We start from the raw sequence: 24729 nt of genomic DNA, 5'->3' as shown, positions 1-24729 counted from the left end.
ACTATCCAATATTCACAGTCCCCTGACATATTTTAAAAGGTGCATCAAAGAATTCCTGAATATTGTAGAAGTGAGATTAATATGATATTCTCTATTGATTTTGTCCCCTGCTGTCATGTGCACCTTAATACTGAATTTTAAAAGCTCTTAAGTTACAAACAAGAAACTGTATCTCCCGTAGCCATGTGTCTGCAGTACACAAATGTGTTTCTCTTATTTCTTCCTTTTTGTTTCTCTTTATCCCACAAGGAAAATATTTTTCTCCACCAAAGGACTGTATTGAATTGAAGGACTGCTCACAGTGCATGAGAACAGAATGGCTGTGTTTCATGCATCTGTACATACAAACATGCATGCATATTATTCAGCCCACCACCCTATTTCCCTGGTGTACATATTGGTTCAGCCTTACTTTCTGGCTTGTGGTACAATGGTACCTTCCTCCTGGCATAGAAAAGACTCTCATTACATTTTGAGCAGCAGAAAATAGTGGCACATCATGAAGCAGTAGCATCTGGTACACTCAGTCTCAATCAGTGCACACCAAAGGAATGCTGCGTGCTGCTAGGATGTCTGATAGCCTTTAATGTTTAATGGGTTTTCTTAGTACTGTGTTGCTGCCTCTCACTTTCTGTGACTGCACTCTCAGTTATCACATGTCCCTGTATGTGCAACATTCTGTCACAGAGATAGATACATACGCAGTAATTGTGGAATTTCTGTATATTAACTGTCTCATCCTTTGATTACAGGTATTTTCCTCGTGGTTGTTTTAAAGTACCTTTGGATTTTGAGGGTAATTAGTTTCCCAAAACTCTCAGAAGTAGTCTAAGGTGTGTAGGTGGGTATAGAATATCTTCTGAGGAGCCTCTTAACCTTGTTAGTGGGAATTGAACTTCCTACTAGTGAAATACAAAGTCCTTTATACCAGTGATACCAGGATACACTTATTCTCCCACTCAAGGCTATTGTTGGCTTACAGTTAATTGTTGCAGCAGGTAGGAGTAGTTGGCTTAGGTATTCCCTTGTGTACATCTGTCTGGACCAAAAGCAGTGGCAGCTGCAAGTGCCTGCAGGCTGTGGCTCTAAGGAAGCCACAGAGCAACTTTTCTCTAAATCTCAATGAGATATAAGAAAACTTGTTTGTTTTAGTGGAGTTCATTCTGTACACAATGCTGTGATAGGATGGTCTGTGGCTTACCTGCTTGTAATTCAAACATAAGATGTTGGGTTCCTGTAACTGTACCTGTTCATAGCTGTACTTGGAATTCCACTGAAAATAGAGACAAACTCAATTTAAATACTTAAGGAGGTGGGTTGAATTAGGTTTCTTTAAAGCCAAATCTGTTCAGGTCAGATTTTATACATTTTCTTCCTTTGTTAATTCCATTGCGTGGATTGTACTGCTACAACTTTGTTTCACAAAGAAATGTTATTCTTGGCAAAGAGTTCTCATACACACAGCTCTTAATTTCTAGATGTTTTAATGTCAAACACTTAGTTAAATAAAAATATAAACAAAGTCATGGAAGAATGCAGTTAAATGCAGAAGTGATTTTTGGGAAACCCAGAAGACAGAGCCATAACCTTTGAGATTTCCTGGCCTTTACTTTTCAGGATCTGAGAAGCAGGCTGTCCTGTCTGCATCTCAGTACTTTTATGCTGCCTTTCCAAGGAAAAAGGAGTTGGATGCAGGCCTGAGTTAGATCTCATGGGGATAGTGTTCTGTACCTTAAATTACAATCAGATGTATTTTAGTTCAGATGAATTTTTCAGCCTAAAATTGGTAAAAAGCCTAATTATTTGACCAGGTTACTATTTACGTAGACCACTGTGTAGCAATCTGTCATTTATCCACAGCTGGCAACATGTTACCCTTGAAAGGTTTTTATTTTGTGTTTGGAACAGTTTTTAAAAAATCCAACTCTGTTCATTAAATGAAAAACTAAAAGATGGTAGAGATTGCTATGGAGATGAGATGTTATATAAACTGTTCATTTTAATTCTTCAGAATGTAAAAATAGCCAAGAAGCTTGGATGTTTACAGGCTTCCAGTCGTTCAAGGTACTGAGTGACTCCACAACATGCATAGCATTCTTGTGCCCTTTGGACTTTTACTGTCAAGTAGCGAATCGTGCCCAGATTTTGAAATCAATCATGTATTTGTTAGACTGGAGAGTGTGGAGTAAGGAGAAATAAATAGAAATACTCTCAAAGTAGTCTTGAATCTGTAGGCTCTTCATTATATTATTTTTTTTAGTGAGTAGAATGCCTAAGATGGACTGATAGCTGAAGTGTGTAAGATAAAAATAGAGATATTCTGTGATCCAAAGGCATAATCATATGGATAAAAACTGGAAAATAAGACTGCTTGACTATTAGAAATTTGATCATGTGGTTATGTTATAGACAGGAATGAAATGGTGTTTTATTTGTCAGACCCTTCTCACAGTTGTTTATTATTGTGCCTTAGACATAATCTCTGGCCTTAAGTTTAACACTTGCTGCTCACACTTGAAAATTGCTATTGTTCACTGGGATTTGAGAAAAGTTAGTAAAATTAATTTTAACATTATAAAAACAAAACATCCAAAATTTTTTCAATGAGTGTAAAGACAAAGCCTATGTCTAATTAGTGGATTAATGAAACTGTAGTGTATCTTTTCATGGCTCCTGGAACACGTGGCTGAGATAACCATCTGCAATGCTAAATTATATTATAAATGGCAGCCTTGAACTCTTCTTCATACAGGGTTGAAATTAGCATTCACAATTTAGTAGACAAGTAGGCATTTGTGGTTCAGTTCTGTTTATTTTGGTTCACAGTTGATACTTACTTGAATGTTGATGTTCCGAGTTAAAAAAAAAGTACTTGGGGGGGGGGAAAAAAAACAAGTAAAAAAAAAAGCTTTTGGGGGGGGGGGGGCAAATAAAATACCTGTGTGGAAACATGAAAAACCCTAGGTTTTTCCTGCAAAACAGTAACAACTGCTACAAGCTCAGCATATTCAAGGTCTTTATTATAAGCAAGGTAATAATTTCTCTAGCAAGGGATTTCATTAATCTCCTAGCTGTGTGTAGTACCATCATATTGGACTCTGGAATTAAGCAGCACAGTCTGATTGACTCTATTACTATAAAGGGGCATTTAGAATTATAATATATCACATCTTAAAATGCAAACATTAGTCTTAGCTGCCATGGGAAAGTGTACTACATGGAATGCAGAGGTAGGGAGTTACGTTTAATTTTGGAGGGCTGTTGATTCTAGGCATATGGAGATTCTTTGTCACCTCTTTAAAACCTTAATGTAAAGGCAGTATTTCCCAGAAGTTTTTATCCATGCATGTGTATGACAAATGTGAGTTGTGAGAGACTTTATAGAAGCAGCATGCTTCGTGTGGTACCTAATATGAAATTAGTAACGTACACTGATTTGTTTGGATGCTTGCAGGGATTCTTCCTGACGGTGTCACCAGAAGCAGTATTAAAAGTGGCTGCTCAGGCTTCTGCCAACAACAAGATCTTCAGCTTGAATCTTTCTGCACCATTTATTAGCCAATTCTACAAAGAGCCTATGATGAAAGTCATGCCTTATGTCGACGTTCTTTTTGGAAATGAGACGGTGAGTCTGAAGAAAATAATTGAAGTATTCCTATCTCTTGCACTTACGTGTTTGTATCTCAGAGCCTGCTTCCCTGGGACATGACCCCAGGCTGTGCCAGGCAACATTCGTATTGGACATCAGAAGAATTTATTTACTGAAGGGGTTGTCAAGCATTGGAACAAACTGCCCAAGGAGGTGGTGGAGTCACCATCCCTGGAGGTGTTCCAGAAATGACTGGACATGGCACTTAGTGCTATGGTCTAGTTGGTGGGGTGGTAATCAAAGGTTGGACTCAGTGATCTTGGAGGTCTTTTCCAACCTTGATGATTCTGCGATTCCTGGTGCTCAGATTTTCTACAGAGGGAATCTGACCATGAGAGGTGTCACTAGGACTGGGATATTTCAGTAGATGCCAAAGATGTCACTTGACCTGTTAGGTGTACAACTTGCTCATTCTAGTAGAAAGTAGCCAACACATCAGCTCCTTTGTAATAACTGTTCATGTTAACCCTGAAGTTAACTGTGCTGGAAGAAAACATACAAAGGGCTACTACTGAGCTTCTATAACTTGGTTCCATACCCATACTACTGCTATTATTAGCATTTTCTGTGATGAAGATGACTCTTTGGAGAGATGTGGGAGGAGAACACTAAGAAATGGTTAATTGGTTTAAAAGGTTCTCATTGATTTTCTGGTAGATGGATTGGCAGCCTAGGAAGGCTTATCTTTGCTAAGCAAGTTGACAAACAGATTGCATGAAATTCTGCCTGGAAGTCCATGGTAATAGACCAAATTAATTCAGATTTCCTTCATTGTAGTGCTATCACTTTTTGATTTTTTTTCCACTTTAGAAAGTGCTCTTAAATATTTATTAGTTTGCTCAGCAGAAAAAGATTGAAAAAAGCCTTGGAAAGTGTGACACACCTAAATGAAATGTGAGTTTGTCACTCAAAATAACTACATGAGTACAGGAAAATAATGGAAAAGCGACTTATTTCTGTCAATAGTTATTCCTGATTGTGACACAGGGACTTGTACCAACACAAGTCAGTTTTTAAACTATTGTCCACATGTCCACATTGGAGGCTAGCATCGTTACAGATATAGGACTTCTAAAGATTTAAAATTAAATATTTTTAAAATGAAAAATATTACAGTGTTTTTAAATGCAGTAGGATATGGGAAATCTTTTTAACTATAGTTAATTATGCAGGAAAAGTATTTTCCAGTCATGTTGCTGCTATTTCCAACTGTTATCTTTATATATCTCTCACAATACAGTCCTCACAAAGATGGTACTGAATATTTTGATTTTCTAGCAGTATAATCTCAACAAAATAAACCTTGTCAGATTTCACAAATTAAGCAATACCAAATCTAGTCAATTTTTGGGGAGAAGACCTTCATGGAAAGGGATTAAACCTTGCTGGTCTTTTATATAAATATTGCTCCTTTGGCATTTTAGGATAATTCAGATCACAGCAGTTTGTTAGATGCTATTTTTCATATGTTGTTACTTCTTCTATATTTATGTACTTTATAAGCAACAGTCCACTATGCAGGTGTCATTCCAATTTTAGAAATTATATTCAGACTACAGTAATTTCCTCTGTCATTTCAGTTTGCTTTGGTATTCTTCACCTGCTGTCATAAAATATTGTACAGGACTGTAGTGTTTTTTAAAGTTGAGAGACTCCCTGCACTTTGTGTGTATAATTTCTGAAGCATTTTGGTGTGTTTCAGGGCAAAAGATACTATTTAAACATAAGGGACCATCCTTAGATCTGGCAGTACAATCTATACTTCAGAGTGCCAGTCTCCTGCGCTTTGTTACTAACACTAATCATGAAACCTTGGTCATGCCTTAGTCTCTGCTTTCCACTATATAAGCTGGCAATTGCTGCTTTTGAGTTGTTGAAATGCTATTTGCAGTGGTTCATTCTCTTGTCTTTTTGTGTGACTTGAAACCACACTCTTGGCATGGTGTACTTCTGCTTTTGAGTAGCCACTGTGTCTTCTGATTGTCAGTTTTTCTGCTCTCTGCATATGGTTTTTGGTAAAGAGTAGTTGCAAAACTCAAAAGAAAGCTCATTCTGACATGTTTTGCCTTCTAGTAGCTTCCTCCTTTGTTTTTGGTGAGGGTTTTTTCCTCCCATATGTAATTTCATCACAAAGTACATTCAGGACGTTTTTGTGTTTGTGTATGCCTTGATGGGCAATGAACCACTTCAGCCAGCCAGCACCAAATTTTTGCCCATTTACTGTGATGTCGTTTTGCTTTTTGCTACAATTTCCACCAGTTTAAGTGCATAAGTTAACGTATAAGCAAGACATACTAAGTGGGGTGGTTGTTACTTTATTAGTACAAACAATACTCTTAGACACAATTTTTATTCTTCCCTATACTTATCTTCCCTCCACATTATAGACCAATACAATTCTGTTGTTAAGCACTGAGCTGTTTATTTTTTGAGTAATACAGAAACATCCAAGTGCAGCAAAATTCCAAATTGCTGCCATTCCTAAACTAAAAACAATTGGCAAAGTGATTTTAAATTATATCTTCTACTTAAAAATTTACATCTGAATGGAGATTGGTTATTTCAAGTTTCAGCCAGATGGTAATTAAAATGGGCAAGTTATAAACCTCTCAGAATAAATGTTCTAGTTTAGAATGTAAATGCCAGCATAGCCTTAACTGCAGTGGAGACACTGAATGCTGTGGTAGCAACTCAGTACATTTATCAATTCCTGCATTAGCTCAGTGACCACTGGTGTTTTGATAATTTATTTAAATCCATTTCATAACTACCTGAACATCTTGACTTGGATTTTTGATATTTATTAACTGTACTTCATATAATAAATTTAGTACAGAACATTCAGAAAAGGAATAATTATATGGTCATTGCTGCTAACCAATTAGGGCCATTCTGCAGTCATTATCTGGCAATACATGACTGGAGAACTTGATTATTGTCATGGCTTTTAATTTTTATTAAATTAAGGTTTTTTTAACAGTGTCATTTTGCAAATGGTTCTTAGCAATAATACCTTCCAAGCTACCATAATCACTGGATAATTAACCTGCCAGGATTAAGCACACTCTACTTTGCCTCAGGATGCTTAACTCTCAAATAAGGTCAATTATCTCCTGATGATAACTGCTTTGTCACAGGTTGCTGCTTAATTTGGCTGTAAAAGCTCACCTTAGAATACATATTTTACAACTCTAAGTAACTTCCAGTAACTGAATGGTCAAAGGAGTGAAAGCTTTGAAAGTGACGTCTTTACATGGAGTTGTGGAATATTTCCTCCGCAGCAATTATACTGGACAAGTAAAGGCAACTAAATTTGTGCATATTTCTTTCCTAGACCTATTTCCACTTTCCTAGTTAGGGCTAAAGCTTGATGTCTCCAGTACACTTGACCCATCAAGGTCAATAATGGGCACAGGAATCTGAACTCAAGTTCCAGTCTCCCCAAAAGATGTGAACTACAATGGCATCTCCCCAGGGAAGGAACTTCTTTTGGGGGCAACGCTCTGTGTATTTTTGGATGTGCAGCTGGATAGCAGTTTCTTCAGAATTTAAGGGACACTGCAAGGCTTTCACATGATTCATCCCTGCATATGGCACTTATTCATGACTCAGAGGAGTATTTGTTGATATTGATGTGGTAAAGATCTTCTGGGTTCTCTTGCTACGTGTAGGCAGGGCATCGCTGGGAAATTTTAGAATTTGGAAACTTCGGAATTACAGACATGCTGAGCTCCTCATCTGGTGCTTCACAACAAAAAGCATAACCCAACAGTATAACTTGTGGTATACAGTGTACAGCATTCAGTAGAAGTTGAGGAGGTTACATAGAAGAGAAATTGTGAATTTTTCTTAAGTACAAATTTAATAAAGAATGCTAAGATAGCTTGGAAATTAGAACCTCTTCCTCTTAGTGTAAAGAGCTGTTACTTCTAAACACCCAGTTTCTGAACAAATTAATTACAGGCTTGTAAGCTGAAGTTCTGCAAAGACAGATGCACCTGTGAGCTCATTGGGAAATTGATGCTGCTGTGACAGCAAACGCACTGAAAAGAAGGTTGTGTGCAAGACTTGTATATTTTAAGAATCAATGACAATAGCTTTAGTGGTGTTTCTGGAGTTAGAAATCCTGAGCTTTAAAGACATGAGTGTCTTTGTATGCAGTAAGACATCAGACAGGTCTTGTCATCATTCCTTTTTACAATTATACTGAAGTGGTACATTGTGCATCCTGTTTTTAAAATACTTTCAAGTGAGGTATCAAATTCTAGCAGAAAGATCCCTAGAAATATTTGTGGTTTGGACACAAACTTTAAGACCTTTTGTAAAGGCAAGTTTCTTTAGTGACAAGGAAAATTCTCTTTAATGGCAAGAAAAAACAGTAAATATAAGACTGAGGTTTTGGTGAGGTTAACATACTCCTGATTTTGAACTTGCAGTCCATCTGTAGTTTTCTGTTTATTTTAACTGGGGGAGTGAATGAAAATGCTGCTAAGTGTTCTGGCATAAACTGTGTTCAACACATTAGGATTTATACCTAATTGACAGTTTCCAAACAAATTGGTGTATTCCCTTGCTGTAAACAGCTTTCACTCCACATACTTTGATATATTACATTAAAATATGACACTGCAAACAACCTTCAGTCCCACCTGCAAATTTCCTCTCCTGCATTATCACCTGGAACCAGACTGATACCTGCAGGCTTAGGAACCTGCTCACAGCTCACAAGAATCTTCAATTGAGACCTAATCAGTTTTGTAATATAAATGAGCCTCATGGTGATTCTTTTCAAACTAGTGTGCATCCGTAAAGACATAGCTGAATGATTTGAATTTACACCAGTGCTATTGCTTCTGTTTCTAGATGTAGCAGATAGCTTTCCACAACCACCTGACCGTGGTGAGTTGTCTGATGCTGAGGAAATGATTAAGAAGTAAGAGGTGGGAGAAAATCAGGTGGCAAATGCAATTTGCTATGTGGAAGAAGGGAAATACAGTTTGACTTTCAATATATAATGAAAGGGAGACCAACACTTTAGTCTGTTCTTCTGCATCAGATGGGACCAAGAAGTAAGACACATAGCAAAGGGTGGCTGCTCGTGCCATAAATATCTCCAAATTGATGTTTCTATTTGAAGTATTCTCTTGTAAGCATTTAAAATTATTTTTGGATGTTTGAAATTATTAGTGAAAAGCAAATACTAGACTGTATTTGAAACTGAATATCTTGAAGAGGCTCATTTTACTGTACTGCTAACGTGCATGTGTGTTATGTAAAGAGCTCTTAAGAAACATTAAGTTTTCTTTTTAGCTTACTGAGGGGTTATTGAGGGGTTATTTTCAGTCAGTGATTCTTTGCAAACTATCACCCTTATGAGTTCAACCTTTACCTTTAGCTTCTACATCTTTATTTGTTTGGAATGAAGTTTTCAGAAGCATTAATCATGTTAAATGAAATGAAGTTGGGTGGCAGTGTTTTGCATTTCAGCTTAAATACCAGTTGTTTCCTTCTCGTTCTGCTTTTGGGAGTTCTCAGAAACTTGCCCCACAGGTGAGGGTAATTATCTTGAGCTGGTATGCTGGGTGAGAGACTGAGGTTTGCACAGTTCCCTACAGGGAGTCTGCAGTTCAGTTAAAAATCATAGCCAGATATTCTGACCCAGTTTATTAAATACACAGGGGGAAAAAATTTGTAAGGAGGCATCTCATCTTTCCTTCTGTTTTAACAGGTAGAGGTTTTTAAGGTCAGCTGCTGCTGCTGTTTGCTTTTCTAAACTGCAGTAAACAGATAGTAATTTCTTTTTAGAAATCCTATATTTACGATCTCTGCAAAGTCTTTGGAGGGAGCCTGGGAATTAAAAATTGAAATTCTGAATTGAGGAAAAATAAATATTATTTTTCTTTGATGTCTTTGTAGAATTTTGATACCTATTTCCTGGTGCAGGTGTTGTTTTCAATGACAGGACAGCAATGCCACTGTAATATTGCTCCTTAATTCATAAAATTAACTTTCTCAGTATTGGAATATCTAATAAATTGTGGCCATATGAAAAATGAGAAGGTCTCTAGAACAAGGGAGGTTGATAATGTCAGTGGCGTGTTGCAAAGATGTGCTGTGGGAAGGATGCTGAAACAGCCCAAGGCTATTTTCAGCTGCAGACACTGAATCTGTTTCTCCCTCCTCTCTCTTTTTTTTTCCTCTTTTTTTTCCCCTCCCATGTGAACTGCAGTGGCTCTCTAAGATAAAATGCTTTTTAAATCATTTCCCAACCTTGCAGCCGTTTTTGATAAAAGCCCTGTTATCTGAAATGATATGAATCACTGTGGAGTTAATCATACCTTATACAACAACATATTTTGTTGTGATTCATTCTGTCTCAATTAATCATCTTATTTATCTACATTGTCTCAGCTGCTGCACTGAAATTCATGAGTAATGAGCAAGTAATTATTTTAGTATAGTTTACCTAGTACGTTATGAATGAAAGGAAAATTGAGAGCCAAGTATTTAAATTTATGTTTAGTGCTGCTTTCAGCTAATGTCTAGCTATTTAAGCAATTTAGGAATCCTGTCTCAAAAATGGCTTTCTTTTCTTCCTGTTATGGAAAACAAGCAGGTATTTAGAAGCAAAGCTTATACTTTCCAACAGACTTCACTTCTTAAAACTAAAAATATTTTCTGGTAGTCTCTCAGAATGCTTAGGGATATTTATCCTTCCTTATGCTATGCAGTGTTGAGATACTTTTACGATTGTGAATACTGGAGAGCGTGCAGCACAAGACAGAACACGTCCTGTGAGAAGGGAAGGCAGATTCCACTCTATTTGAGCAGCTTGTGTTTTACTGACGGTGATTGATAACCCTTTTCACTTTGTAGTGCTTCCCAGAGTGTCTCATAACACTTGATAAACATTAATGCTCAGGATAAACCAGTAAGGTGGGTGTGTAGTCTTGTCTCTGTTTTACAGGTGGACAATTGAAAGGTTATTTGTCCAAGGTCATACAGCAAGAGCAGAGCCAGGAACAAGCAAAATTGAGTTCTAACTTTTTTCTTCAGTTAAGTGTCCAGAAATGTTGTCAGCTGCTGGATACATTTAGGACAAAACTCACCTGTCTGAAGGAAAAGACCTGCAGAACGTGGCTTTCAGCTTTCAGTGTAATATTAATAGATGTCTCTAAAAGAGTTTTAAAGGTAAACTGCATATACCTTTTCAATAATCAGATCACTAGGGCAAAAAATGTATAATATATAATGTCTAATATATAATTTAAGAACAGGAAAAATAAGAATGTGAATAAAATTGAGTTACACCGTTGATAAGTACTAGAAAAAAGGAGGCAGAAATGTTCACAAAACCTTCTTTATATCAGTATAAATTCAGAACACTTCAATTTCACAGAGATATTTGCAGATAGCAATGCAGGTGGAATACATAAGTCACAGTAAAGGTTTTGTTTTTCAGTCCAGTTAAGGTTAATACACTGCCTCCACATTTGAAGACCTGTTTGGAGCAGATGTAACTGGTTTCTGATTCAGAGTATTGTTAGGTCGTGCTAAAGCCTTTTATGCTAACATACACTGGGGATTCTCCCCCATGTTACAGTCCTTACAGTGGATTGTAAGGCTGCAGTGCCACGTTGTCCCTGTGGATAGCACCTGAGTGTGAGCTGATGGAGACCTCTCTCACCTGCTCTTATCACATGGCATCCTCTGCTCCCTTTTCTCAGATATAGCAATTTTACAGTGAGTTCTGTGGGCTAGACTCTGTTGAAGCACTGAGCTGGTCCACCTTTCTCAGGCAACACTATCACTACATCTTACTAGAGGAGAGAATAACACATGGTGGTACAAAGGACTTTGAAAGAGAAAGCCTGATAACCTCTCTGGTTCATCAGATCTAACCAGTCACTACTGTTAGGGTCTCCCAAGCAATGCAGCAAAGAAACACAGTTGGGGTCATTGACTGACTTAAATATTTTATTTCTGTTGTATAGTATTTAGAGAAATATCCTTTTTTATTGTGATGTAGGTTATATATCCAGCCACTCTAAAAATTTTATCTGTGGGTATTTAGTTGAATCTTATTATGCATGGGTAAGTTCAGGTATTAGCTGTAAATGTTCTTGGACAAAGGTTTTTATAAAAATAAAGCCTGTTTTTACCTAAAGAGTATGTATTGATGCTTCATGTGTTTATAAATTTGAGTATGGGCAAAGAGTACTTGTAAGGGGAGAAAAGGTAAGGATAGTCAAGGAGCCAGTAGTAAGTCCATGATAATATTCAAAACTCCATGATTCAAAACTCCATGTATTTGGAGAGAGGTCTGGAGGCTGCTCTAAACTAAATTTTTCAAGAAAATATGCAATATAATGTAATAAATGCAGAAGCTAAAAGTAGATGTGTTTTTCAGTCTGTATGAGTGCAAATGTTTTCAGTATTTTAATACTGAAGCTGCTTAGGAAAAGGACATGCAAATTGTAAACATGTAAGCAACTTTGTACAAAAGTTGCAAGTGCATTAGAATGACTTTCGATTTTATTTTTTTCAAACTTTTATGGGGAAAGAATCTTGAAAACATAGTTTGGGGGTTTTGAAATAGAATTGGCAATGTCTTTATGATGTTAACAGCTTTTTCTGTACTATTACAGTGCTATTTTTTCAAAACTACAGTTTCAACCTGGTTTCTTTTCTTGCCTTATCTTTCTCTATCAACACCTTTCTTCACTCTTATATAGCTCATACAATATTTTTATTCCATCAAGAGAGTTTGTGGTAGTAAGTAGTAGTAAGTAGTTTCATTTTTCTGACTTTTCTTCAACAAAGAGGAGCAAAACTAGGCATTTGAACCGTCTCATCTTCAATTAGTTATATAACCATCAGTCACTAGGATTCCTGCTCCAGATTTTATGAGAATAAATGTGACCCACTGATGTTTCCAAAAGACTACTGAAAAGGTGCTGTGTATAAGTAAATTAACACAAAAAGATTTTTCCTTCATGCATTGACATATACATTGAAGGTATTCAGAACTGACTTATGCTAAACTGTTACTTATTAAAATCTATATTTTCATTTTTAATTAGAGTTAAGACGCTATAGTTCATAATATGGGAAATTTCCATTGATTAAATGTACTAATTGCACAATTAAAACATAATTTGTCCCTCTCATAAATGGTGCTAAATGGAAAGCTAAATGTGCACTATATTATAAAGGACATGCAATGGGTCATAAATATATGTAAGGGTTGCAAAAAAAATGTTACTAATTTCTAAATTTTTTTCAGAGTTGTCATAAAGGGAAGAAATAAACCTGTAAAAAAATAGAAAAAAATGTGATTGCAGCATACCTAAAATATCTGAAAGATACGTAAAAGCATCCATGGTTTTCCCAAAGGCATTAATTGATCTCTAAAACCTTGCTTTATTTATAAACTTAAGCCACCCCATTTACAACAGCCTTTGGGTGATAATTTTGCAGCCACATGAAAGTGCCTCCTTAAGCTCTATTTTCAGGTTTAGTGGTCATATCCTGACTTACAATACCATTTTTGAAAGTACTGACCTCCCAGCAAAGCAACGTGGAGAAATTGCTGTGCTCTACAGGTTTTTGTTCTAAGTTAACAGAACTTATCCCTCCTAGTCATTACACTTTTTTTTTCAATTCTCCACAGAAATGATCCACTAGACCTTTACTTTAGTAAAACTACTGCTAATCCATATGTGATAAGTAACATTGTCAAAATGTTTCTCATTAAATCCTCAGACCCTCATTTGACACCTCATATTCTGTGTCAAAACCAGCAACGTATGCAGTCACATTAGGGAAATATGCATGCTTGAGTCAGTTTACTTTCCTTGCTAAAGTAGTTTCCAGGTGAAAGAGCTTTCCTCGAAAGGAGAGAATTGTAGCAGTCTAGTGGCTGGGGCTGTAGAAATTTTGAAATACATAAAATTGCCTGTTTGTTGGTTAGATTTCTAGCTGTGTAGAGAGGACTCCCTACTCTGAACTTGAAATTCAACTAACAGTTGTGTTCATCATCTTGGATATACTTCCTTTGGAGGCAACAGTTTCACAAGTAGAAAGTTTCTTCCTCCCACCCTCAGCTGAGAAGGATTTCCTCTCCACCCTTACAAAGGAACCAGCCCTCAGCATCTGCTTCTGGTCCAAGCCTTAGAGCCAGCTGGTCACCCTGCTCTGTAAGGCCACGGGCTGTCCTGATCAGTAAGCAAAAAACCTTTGGCATCTGAGAAACTCACGTGAAAGCAATGGAAAAGTGGTACACATTCCAATGGAAGACCCTTAGGATCTACAGCTAACCTGCCCTTAGTGATACTTTTCAATGTGTTCTGCTGTTACTGAGGTACAGCCTTGCTAGTTGAATAGGCTGTTTGAAGATGTCTCAAATATTTCTGGAGTTAGGAGTTTTATTTCAAACTTTTCTGATGCAGAGGAAAATTATTATTTTTATTGAGAAATTCTACTTTTACATCTTGATATTGTTGTCCTTTGAGTCTAAGCCAGTCTGCAGGTGCCAGTCAACAGCATGCTTGATTTCTGTTTCTCTGTGGCTGTCCTTCTGAAGGATTCTATTTTTGTAAATCTTAGAGGCCAAGGTATGGGCAGTATCTTTTATCCCTGGCAGATAAGAGACCTCACAGAATTAGGTTCTCTTCAGGATCTCTTTTAATAAAGTGTTTCTACTCAGAATTCCTCTGAGAGACCAGTGCATTTTTACCTTGTCTATCTGACTGTTGACCTCTCCAGGTTGTGCAACATTCTTTCTTCTTTTTTTTTTTTAAAGAACTGGAATTTTCATGAGAAATGAAGTTGTAGCCATAAAATATGTTGTTGGGGCAGTCCTGATTGCTCTGTAAGGAGTACCTTCCTGCAACTGGAACAGTATCTGAAATTTCATGGAATTGCAGGCAGCAGTTCACCTGTTTTTTCTTAACTTTGTTGCAACATGTATGACCTATGTGGTTGGGCAGTCAGATGGTCTTAACACACAGTATTTGATATACATGTCATTTTGGAGCAGCTATGATTAATATGTCTTTTTCCTCTCATTGGAATTTCTACTGGAGCAGGAGATACATCTGTGAGTAGTCTTGGACACATACCAGTTTCAGATAAATGGATCAGTTATTTTAAATTCTGCATATATAGTTGCCAAACACTATGCATTTGATTTGAACATCAAAGTAAATGCCAGATTTGGATGGAGCTGCATCTTGGTATATGTGAATTACGATAATGAGTCAAACTACTGAATCTCACTGCTCAAAAAAGAACACTAATCATCTGGAACCAAATTCCTTTCTTCTGGAATCTAAACTCATGAAAAGGACTGAAGGAATACATAGCCTTATGCTGGCCAGGTGTAGCCCATCTCTGAACAGGTGATATCTGAGAGGTGGGTGGACACACTTAGCAGTGTCCTAAAGTATAGCACTGGTGGGAGGAGGACTCATTATTCAGAGCACACCATGGAAACCGTAAGTTTCAGGAGTCCATATTAACTCTACTTGCAGATGAGTTTCTTTTGTATTTCGAGCAAGAACTCTGTGTCCCAGGATGAGTGGTGCACATATATATTTCAGGTAGAGCATGCTAAAATCAAGATCCAGGAGCTTAGTGTGTTGACATCAGCTATGTTTTGTGGATAATTTTTAAGTCTGCATGGAGGTGACAACGTAACTCATCCCAAAGTTATCTTTTAATTTATGGTAAAGATATCAAGTACTTTAGGGGAAGGTCTTCATTGTAACAGACATTTTTCAGACCATACCTATTCATTTTGCACGTCTTCCATTGGAGTTTGCTTTTTTAGGAAATTAAATGTCAGTTCCTGCTTTTTAACCAATCTATTCACCTCTACTATTCTTAAACAACAGTTTCTCTTTATTGTTATTTGGAACTTAAAAAGTGCACAGGATAGAATATTGCAACATCAGTTAACAAGTTGGTTGCTTTGGAGGACATTTGCATAGATTTAGAGTGAGAGAAGAGTATGTAATATGTTAATGAGTGGTGTTATTAAGCCAGGAAAATGCTTAATTCAGGAGTAAGCTGTGCAGACATTCGCTCTTGTCAATGTTGTTCAAGGTAACAGCTTTTAGAACAGTGGCTCATGTAATGAAACACAAAGGAAACCCCCTAATTTTTCTAATTCAAAATATCGTTGAATGTTCAGTGACTCAGTAGTGATTTTGAGTGCTAGGTGGATGGAAAGAATTGGGTAATTTATGCAACATGTGGAAAGTTTTCTTATGCATTTCTCTTAATTAGAATTGAACAAATGCTTTCAGTGCTACTGTTTTGTTCATCTCTTAATAAGATCTCTTGCAATAAATTCTTTTTCAGGATTATAAGTGAGAAAAATTATACTTCATGTAGATAAAATTCACAAAAGTAGATTTGAAATATATCCAACTCATCCTGCAAGCTGTTTGAAACGTAACTAATTTTGTCTATGCTAAGCTGCCCAAACCTTGTTACTATTTTAAATCAACATCTGAGTAAGTTATGATGCTTACCTTTTCATACCATGTCCTTAAGTACTTATTTTGTCTGATATATTTCTTGGATTTCATTTTTCTAGAATCAAACACATCATACCCAACCACAGCCTGGGTTGCAAATTTGGTATAAATCTTCAATGTTTTCTTATTTTCATTCAACATTTTGCAAACACTTCTCTGGGTCTTATTTTGCCTGTCTCAGCTATGTGGAAAGTGTAACAAAGGTTTTGAGTAGTACTTATTACTGAATACTGAGTTACTGCTCTCTTTCAACAGCAAGATTCTGTGCTCTGAACTACCCCAACTAGTTATTTTTCTCTTATAAACCAACCCTTTCCATGTTCCTGCTCCCAATAATCACTCTGCAAATATGAAGTGCCTCCTTCATATTATACTGGCTAGAGACATCAGGTATACAGTGTTCAGGCCTGCATCAGTATCTTTGGTCCTTGGATGGTGTGAATGGAAGATTGACAATATGTACAGGGGAGATCCCCAGCTTGCCAGCAAGGCACACACAGCTTACTGGCTGCCCATGAAGGGCTCCAGGATATTAAGTCTTACATATGAGTTTACCATTTATCAGTAAGGTATTATGGGATAACCTTAGTGTGTTTCTAAAACATTTTCTCCTGAGCTTTATACAACTTCCTGTCTTTGCAGACAAAGGCATATGAAAAATTGCATCAATAAAATTTTACAATTCTCTGCAATAGTTTTCCTCTGAAGCATGTCATATAGAGAATGTATGATGGGTTGGCATGTTAAAATGGTTTTGTTGGGCCTTTTCTAAGGCAACTTGCATTCTAGCTTGTGAATTGACAATTCAAATGATGTGTCCATCCCAAAACAGCTTTTCTAAGAAACCATCATGTATTCTTTTTTTCTTGCCTATCTTCTACCATTATTATTCCTGCAGCTAACTTCATAGAAGATGATTGGAGTTCTATACACTGTACAAAACAGACTAAGAGGCATGTCCTGTCCTGAGAAACTTAAATTTTAAACAGAGATAACAAAGAAAAGGCAGGAGACATAATGGTCAGAAAGAGGTGAAATGTCCTAACAACGATGACACTTTGCCATTGCAAAATCTAGCTAAAGATACTGGTCTGTAATCTCATATATCAATTTTTAAAAGAAATGCAGTGAATGGGAAAGAAAAAAATTAATGATGGTCTATGCTGAGGCTACATATACAAGACCCTTCACTATAGATTTTTTAGTAATATTTTTCCATGTGTTTTTTATTTGTTTGTTTTCAGTCTTAAATATCATGCAGAATTAAAGCAGTTCATGATCAGTTAAAATCTCAAATATTTAAGACAGCAGTATTTAAGATTAACTGTTTTCCATTTACTGACTGTTACTTGGAACCAAAAGAATCTTGTATTTTTGTAAGCATAGTAAGCTACACTGTTTTTCTTTAAACTTTAGGGTATGAATTATATTCCCATAATGACAGCTGCAGGGTGGAATGTTTTAACACACTGGAGTGAGATATATCTTGGACACATTCTTGGTATCTTAAGTTCAACATGCTCCATATGGTGCCACTGAGCCAGTGATTTTGAAGAAAACAGTTAAAGACTGCTGAAACAGCGTAAAATACAAATTAGTCTTTGCTATATAAGTAAAAAAAATTCACTGTCAATCTTTTCAGCTTTCTGCACAAATACTTCCAGCAACTTTTAATAGTAGTCCCCATGTTTTAAAACAACTGTTGAATTTTAGCAGAACAGAGTGAAAGATTGTGGGCTCAGAATACATTAACTGTATTACGCCTAAATCTTATGCAGGAGAGCAAAGGGAAAGGAGGTTTGGCTTCTCTGTATTGCCACATTAGTCTTTAAGGTGGCAGCAGGGACTGTGTGTTGCAAGATTTGTGAGAATTAGGTTGCTCTTTGTTAACATGGTCCTCTGTCAGCACAAGAGCTGTGTCACAGGCAGGTGTCTCAGTCCTACTGTCGAGAACAGTAATGACAGGGTACCCTGTAGTAAAACTGCATAATAACTATTGTTATGACTTAAATATTTAAGTGTTTGGAGTACTGAATTAGCTGGGAATTATGTTTTCAGAATGTTGGACTTTGTATATTTGCATTCATAGTATCAAGACAGATAGGAGTTAATGCATGAGTAACTTGCTTGTCTGTCTTTTATCTTAGTGTAATAGGATTTTTTTCAATATAAACTTAACCCTGGGTTTTCTGGATTTATATTCATGCTTGTGGATTTCAAAATTCTTACAGCATACTTGCAGTTCTTAACACTGAACTTATTGGTTCATACCCTGATTTTAGCTGTATATCGATTTGATGTAAATTTGCATCCTTTATTATTATTGCTGTTATTGTTGTTATTAATTACTTTTTTAAAGCATCATACATGGACTCCAAACAAAAGCCCCGAGGATTACATTGCAATGCCATAATTATCTCTCTCTGAAGTAGTATCAACCTAAAATCATTTTGTATTGATGTTGACTCATCAACAGAATAGCATAATAAAGTGAGAGCATTACTGATGAATTAAGCTGGTGAAGAGGTGATTTGCAGAGTTATATGAATGTGAAGTTGCACATTGCAGCCTGAGTTGTTCTGGGAATTTACTGCTGGAGAAAGATGGACATCTTGTTCCCTATTGTCCTCCTTTTCTGACTTAGAGCTTCTCTCTCAGGTTGCCTCTGCACAGTGTAGCTGAGGCAGCAGAGACATGGGGGATATTTTAAAGGTCCAAGAGGGAGTGGCTACATGATTTTTTGAACTGGGATGTCATTTGAGACAGTCAATCTGAAAGTAAGAAACCAAAACATAGTCCTTGAGTTTCTTTCCCTCATCAGATTGTTGCAGTCTATAAAATCATGAGACAAGGACTGACAAGTAACTCATATTTTACTGTTCCCATATTAGAGCTACCTGCACTGCTCTAGTCCCTCTAGATGTAATTAGGTAAAACAACATGAATACTTTTTGTAATTTTCCATCTTTAAATATAGCCCAAATGCCAAATTTCAAGTTATAATTACTTATGACATTTGTTAAACCCTTCTGGATACAGCCAGTGTCTATCTGTGGTAAAGGACCTAGTTGCCAGTGGATTCATAAAGCTCTTGTACACTCTCAGCAAAGTATGTAAGGTCTTGATACATCATTTCTCATAGTAAACAGAGGCTGAATCTCTGCTTAAAGTGATAAACAGAGCTTAATACTGGCATTAAGAGACATGATCAGAACATCAGCGATACATTAAAGTGGTTGCTTTCTCATTGTACATAAAATTACCACCTTTCCTCTTTTTTTCTCACAGCAGCTGGATTCTCTAGTTTAAAAAGGGGTGTGTTGATGTTCACCCAGTCAGTGGACATACATTAGTCTATGTTATATAAAAGACTTACCAGTGATAATTGTGTAGCCCTTCCAGTCTCCATGGCCATCCTAATCCATTTGATATGATGGTGTAATGCAGCTGTCACAAAACACTATCCTCTTTATTTCAGAAATGCAAGACTTCCAAGCCATACATGTAATCTAACCCAAGGCAGTGATCCCAAAGAATCCACCTGGCCTATCAATGCCTGCCTTCATTCTGTGCCATGGGTAGACATGTAGGTCACTTTGGTTATCTGCTCAACAGGGTTACAGTACTGGTCTACGTGGGAAGACAAGCATGCTTCCCTTCTCTGAGTGTCAGTTCAGCTTCACTGTGTGTGAGAAGCTTGTGTTAAGTTATGTGTTAAGCTTGCACTTCACTGTTCCAGAACAAGTTTGTGTATGAGAGACATAACAGTAGTGTTATATTTCTCTGCTGGGACAAAAGGAGGACCTCCTTAGGCCAAACATTCTCTATGCTGAAGAGCAGAGCATGAAAGGAGATGAAAGCCTTTTCCTGCACATTACTGCTGTTTGCTGAAGGAGTCAGGGTCCAGCCTGTTCTCTTTCAATTACACGTCTCAGCCACTGGTGGATTATTTGAGGAGAGGAGACGAAAAATAAGGGGATGACTTGAGAAAATCCAATGGCTCTCTTCCTGAAAATGGCTCTGTATTTCCCAAAGATGGAGAAATTTTCTCGGCATTTCAAACGTTCCGCAACAGCCTAACCTTGCCTGAGTGCAAACCTGGAAGTGGTTTTCTTTATGCAGGCCAGAGCCCTGTTCATACTTTGCTACTTACAGACCAATAAATTACTTCTTCAAAAAGTTCCTTTTTTGATAAATCAATCTGCTTGTGTGTTTGCACTATATTATGTAAGAGGAGCCTTGTCATCTTATTGAAATAATGGGACACTGAGAGATACCAAGTATTTATGGCTAGATTTAACAGTTTTAAAGGAAGGAAATTATCGGCTAGATTTAACAGTTTTAAAGGAAGGACATTAGCACAGCTCCAGGGCAACAGTAACTTACATAGTGCCAACTTATACATGTTTTATGTACCTATTTACTCCAATGTTCACTACAAAAGTATAGTTACCATAGCAATGACCATGTCACCAGGTTTTTTTGCTAGTTCTGAAATATGAAATACCCATATACCACCTGAACTGTGATTATTTTCTGCACAAGCACTGAAAGTAGTGTCACACACTCTTCTAAACAAACAGAAACACACTGATTTACAGAACACTATATGGTGCAAGTGGATCTTGGGTCCTTAGCATCCCTAGTACTCTAAATCCTTTGCTGCTAAACTGAAAGAAAAGCTTCACAGTACATTACTAAATGCTAGAGACTGACTTCATGAAATGGGAACACCGCAGGGGAATCTGGCAAGGAAGATGTGTTTATGTAACTGAATTGAGTGTTGCAACTGCCATCACTTAGTTCCCTTGGCTGCAGTGAGCGAGTTGTGAGAGAAAAACAATCCAAACAGAGATCTTCAGATGCTGAGGGCAGCTCTAATTACATACAAATAATTAATAAAAATAAAATGCAATATTATTAGAAAATACAAATACCATTAATTTTCTTACACGATCCAAGGTCATTGATAGGGCCAGACACACTCAGGCTTTTGCACTTTTATTTGAAGTACATATTGTTTGGGTGTCTTCAGCACATTCTGATATCCCAGGGAGATTCATGACACAAGAGTAATTGCACATAACGTAAACAAGATCTGCATTAGTTGGCTCTTGTACTCAGAATCCTTTTCCAAGTCCAGATGTGTGATGTGTAAATGTTAGGAGAACAGAGTCCTTATGAAGTAGCTTTATCAAATGCAGCTAGTCTTCCAGCAAAATGGAGAAAATATAAATTAGTGCTCAAGACCTTGGTCAAATCTGGTGCATAAAATTTTATGGTTATATTTATGTTCCATATGTGCTTTGGACAAGTGCCATGTTTGTAAAGAACTGCTTCAATATTATTTTTTTTAAGTGACACTTTTAGCACAGTATCCCCTGCAAACTGTTTGCTGCTCACCATGTAAGCCAGCCAGGCTCCAGATAAACTGTTCACTTCCATGGTCTAAACTTAAGTGCAAAATGCCTTTTAGAGCATGGCAATTTTCAAAACATGGCATGGGAGATGTCATATGTGACTTTTTGAAACATAATTCAGAAGAGCTGATTAACCTGTCTGAAAGAGGAGCATGCATGATATAAAAATCTGACAAGAGATAAGGAATTAGGAAGACGTATGCATGTCTGCTAGTGCTGAATATCTGTTCTGGCTTGTTTATAACATAATTAGATTTTACTGTATTATATGAGCACTACACTCCTCAGAGCTCTTTTAGGGAAAAAAAAACCCCAAAACCTCAAACCAAGGAGATTCTACAAATCCGTGCCACTTTTTAGAGGTCCCAGCCTATTTTTTCCTTCATTTCCCTAAATCCCTAAATAGCTGTCTTTTTAAAAAAACTTCCAATGCAGCATCTGGTGTGCTGTTATTGCTACTACTTTTGCTCTGAAAGCATAGCACTACTGTTTTAGAATGTTCCCATTCATTTGTTATCTGGGTTTTGGCCAAAAAATTATTACTAATATAAGAGAAAGAAGTAAATTTTCAAGAGCCCAAATCAGAATGCAAGCTGAACAAAAGAACAGCACTGCTTTGACCCTACAGCTCTTCTCAAATTTTGCATAAAATGGAAGAGACACAGCATCTTGGAAGAAATCACAGGAATTCTTTGTGTTGGAAAGTGTGAGGCAAACTAAATAGATTGAAATAACTTCTGTTATATTTAAACACAAATGTAATGCTACAGGCAGAGGGGGGGAAAAAAAGATTATTTATACTTCTAAACACTCAGGAGGTGTGAGAAATCTGCAGCGAAGGACTTGAGCAAGTACTTAGCTAAAAATAACCTGTCCAAAACTGAATTACTACTACTATTACTACAACTGCTAATTTCAGCTTCAGAATAATTTGCAGTCTTACATTTGTCATGTAATAAAAGAAGAAATCTATCAGGTGCAATTTCAGGTTCATTTGCAATATGCTAATGTATACTAAGCGTATAGTAATGGTTAACAAATATACAAATGTATATTAAAATGTAATGTCAATCTGTTATCTCAGTAATTAAAAAGTAGTTGTGAGACAAGTCCTAAAATAAATGTAGCATTTTAAAGACACAGAAGTAGAGGTTAAATGGTAACTGTTCTGAAGTATAGATGAGGATTTAAAAAATGTTCTTTAAGTCTGGGATGTGTGGAGAATGCGCATATGGTAGAATCAGAGATGGTAATTTTTTGTGTGTGCTTATGTACCAAGTTTATAAAACATTATTATTTGAAAACTATGATAGATTTTTATGACCCTTTAGAATATACAACTGGTGCCACTAGGAGTGTCCTTGCTTAGCAGAGATTTAGAGAATTGCTCTTGTAAAAAGAGCACAGTTGAAACTCAGAATTTTCCTTTATTCAGATGTTGACCAAATCTTTCATTTCTCTTCTGTGTGGACTGAGTCCAAGTTTTACTTTTCAACTTGGCCGTAGCAGTTGTTTGTGTGAATTTATGAACTGAAGCACAATAGTACACAGCAAATTGTGCAACAGCCTCAGTTATATTGAAAGAAAAATGTATTTATACTTTAATATTTTTTAACTAGTGAATGTATCTAATTATATTTTTAGAAGAGAATAGATAGTAATTCATTGCAGCTATGTTAACAAGGTAAAATAACTCCTTAGTAACAATATCATCCATCAGTACTGTTTAACATGAATGGTGATGTAACTGGTATATCTCACGCTGCAGATCTTCATAACCTTCAAGTGCTCAGAAAACCTGGAAGTGCCAATAAGTTGTGGTATTTTAGTGGCTGTGATTCCATTGCAGGCACCTTGGTTTTCCCCTAGTTAGAGGTCTAGTGAATAAAAAAGCTTGTGAAAACCATTGATTTAACCAGGCAGGTTTGGAGAATGGGTGGATATGTAAAACTGAAACACAGAAGGTTTCAGAGAGGGAGATCACATTTGTTTTTTCATGATCTGTATATGCATTTGCCAAAGTTGTGTTTATATGTGTACATAAAGTTGATTTAACAGGGAAGGCAAATGCCTGACAGACAAAACCCCTATGAATTCAGATCATCAGTGTTACTGCTACATATCCAGTGCATCTTAGAGCAAATGATCACGTTGAGAGAGGTTTGTATAGAGTTATCCATGTAATAATGTATTGCTAAACTATGCACTTTTAACAAATTGTTATGTATGTTGTCATAATTATGCTGTTATGTATTAGGTGAAAGATTACTGATCTTTGATGCAGGAATGTAATTTTCCATAATTGCATCATTTAATTTCAATTTTTTTTTCCTATAGGAATTAATGCATATTCATATATAATTTGGGGGTTTTTTTACATCTTTTTATCATTTTCCTTTTTTTTTTAATGAGCATCATGTCTTAAAGTAGAAAGGAGTGCTGAGAATGCTTATAGTTTCATTTCTGTCATAGGACTTTTGAACCCCACTTCTTGAAAAAAAATCACTTTCATGTTTGAGAGCATAGTCACAAAAACAACCAATAGGATAGTCATGATGTTTTTATCTAAGCCAAATTTTAAAGGAAAAAGCAATTACAATGAAATGAGAGTGATATGAATGCATGAAGCAATTGGTTATGGACCATTTCAATGTCTGCTGCCAAGAATATTTTAACCCACGTGAACCCATTAATGGACTTCCATGTTTCCTTCATCTTTGGTGTGCAGTACTGATGCTGGCAGTCCTTTGGCCAGCAGAAGCTGCATGGATGGTTTCTCCAAATCTCTGAAATATAACTGCTTATTTGTCAGAGCACCTTGCTTTGCTTCTGTTGTAGTTTGTGACTGTCCTCATAGCCTCTACGTGGCTGTGGTTAATTATTTGGTTTCTTTAACTGCTTCTTTTCCATCCTAACATTCACCTGACTTTTCTGTGTATATCAATAAGTCTTTGATAAAGTTTCCTGCCTGTCTAGCCCCAGCATGGATTTTATCCTATGCTTGAAGTCAGTAGCCGCTATCATAATGCAAAGTATAATATCAAATTTCAAAGACTTTGACAGAGTGGATAAATGGGTTGATGGGAATCTTATGAGGTTCAACAAATGAAAATGG

The 24729-nt window shown here is 36.6% G+C and overlaps 1 protein-coding gene across 1 annotated transcript in view; it reads left to right on the top strand.

The window, feature by feature from the left end:
* Positions 1-3454: 3454 nt before the first annotated feature.
* ADK (adenosine kinase) overlaps positions 3455-24729 on the top strand; it is a gene marked incomplete at its 5' end in the record, with an annotated part of 79084 nt that continues 57809 nt past the window's right edge. The window contains one exon of the mRNA XM_009074172.1: positions 3455-3625. Coding sequence (XP_009072420.1) covers positions 3455-3625 — 171 coding nt within the window. The remainder of the gene's footprint in view (positions 3626-24729) is intronic.

The sequence above is a fragment of the Acanthisitta chloris genome, unplaced genomic scaffold (genome assembly GCF_000695815.1).
Source record: "Acanthisitta chloris isolate BGI_N310 unplaced genomic scaffold, ASM69581v1 scaffold30094, whole genome shotgun sequence".
In the NCBI taxonomy this organism is placed as follows: Eukaryota; Metazoa; Chordata; class Aves; order Passeriformes; family Acanthisittidae; genus Acanthisitta; species Acanthisitta chloris.
The sequence above is the reverse complement of the archived record's forward strand: the minus strand, read 5'-3'. Positions and strand labels throughout refer to the sequence as shown.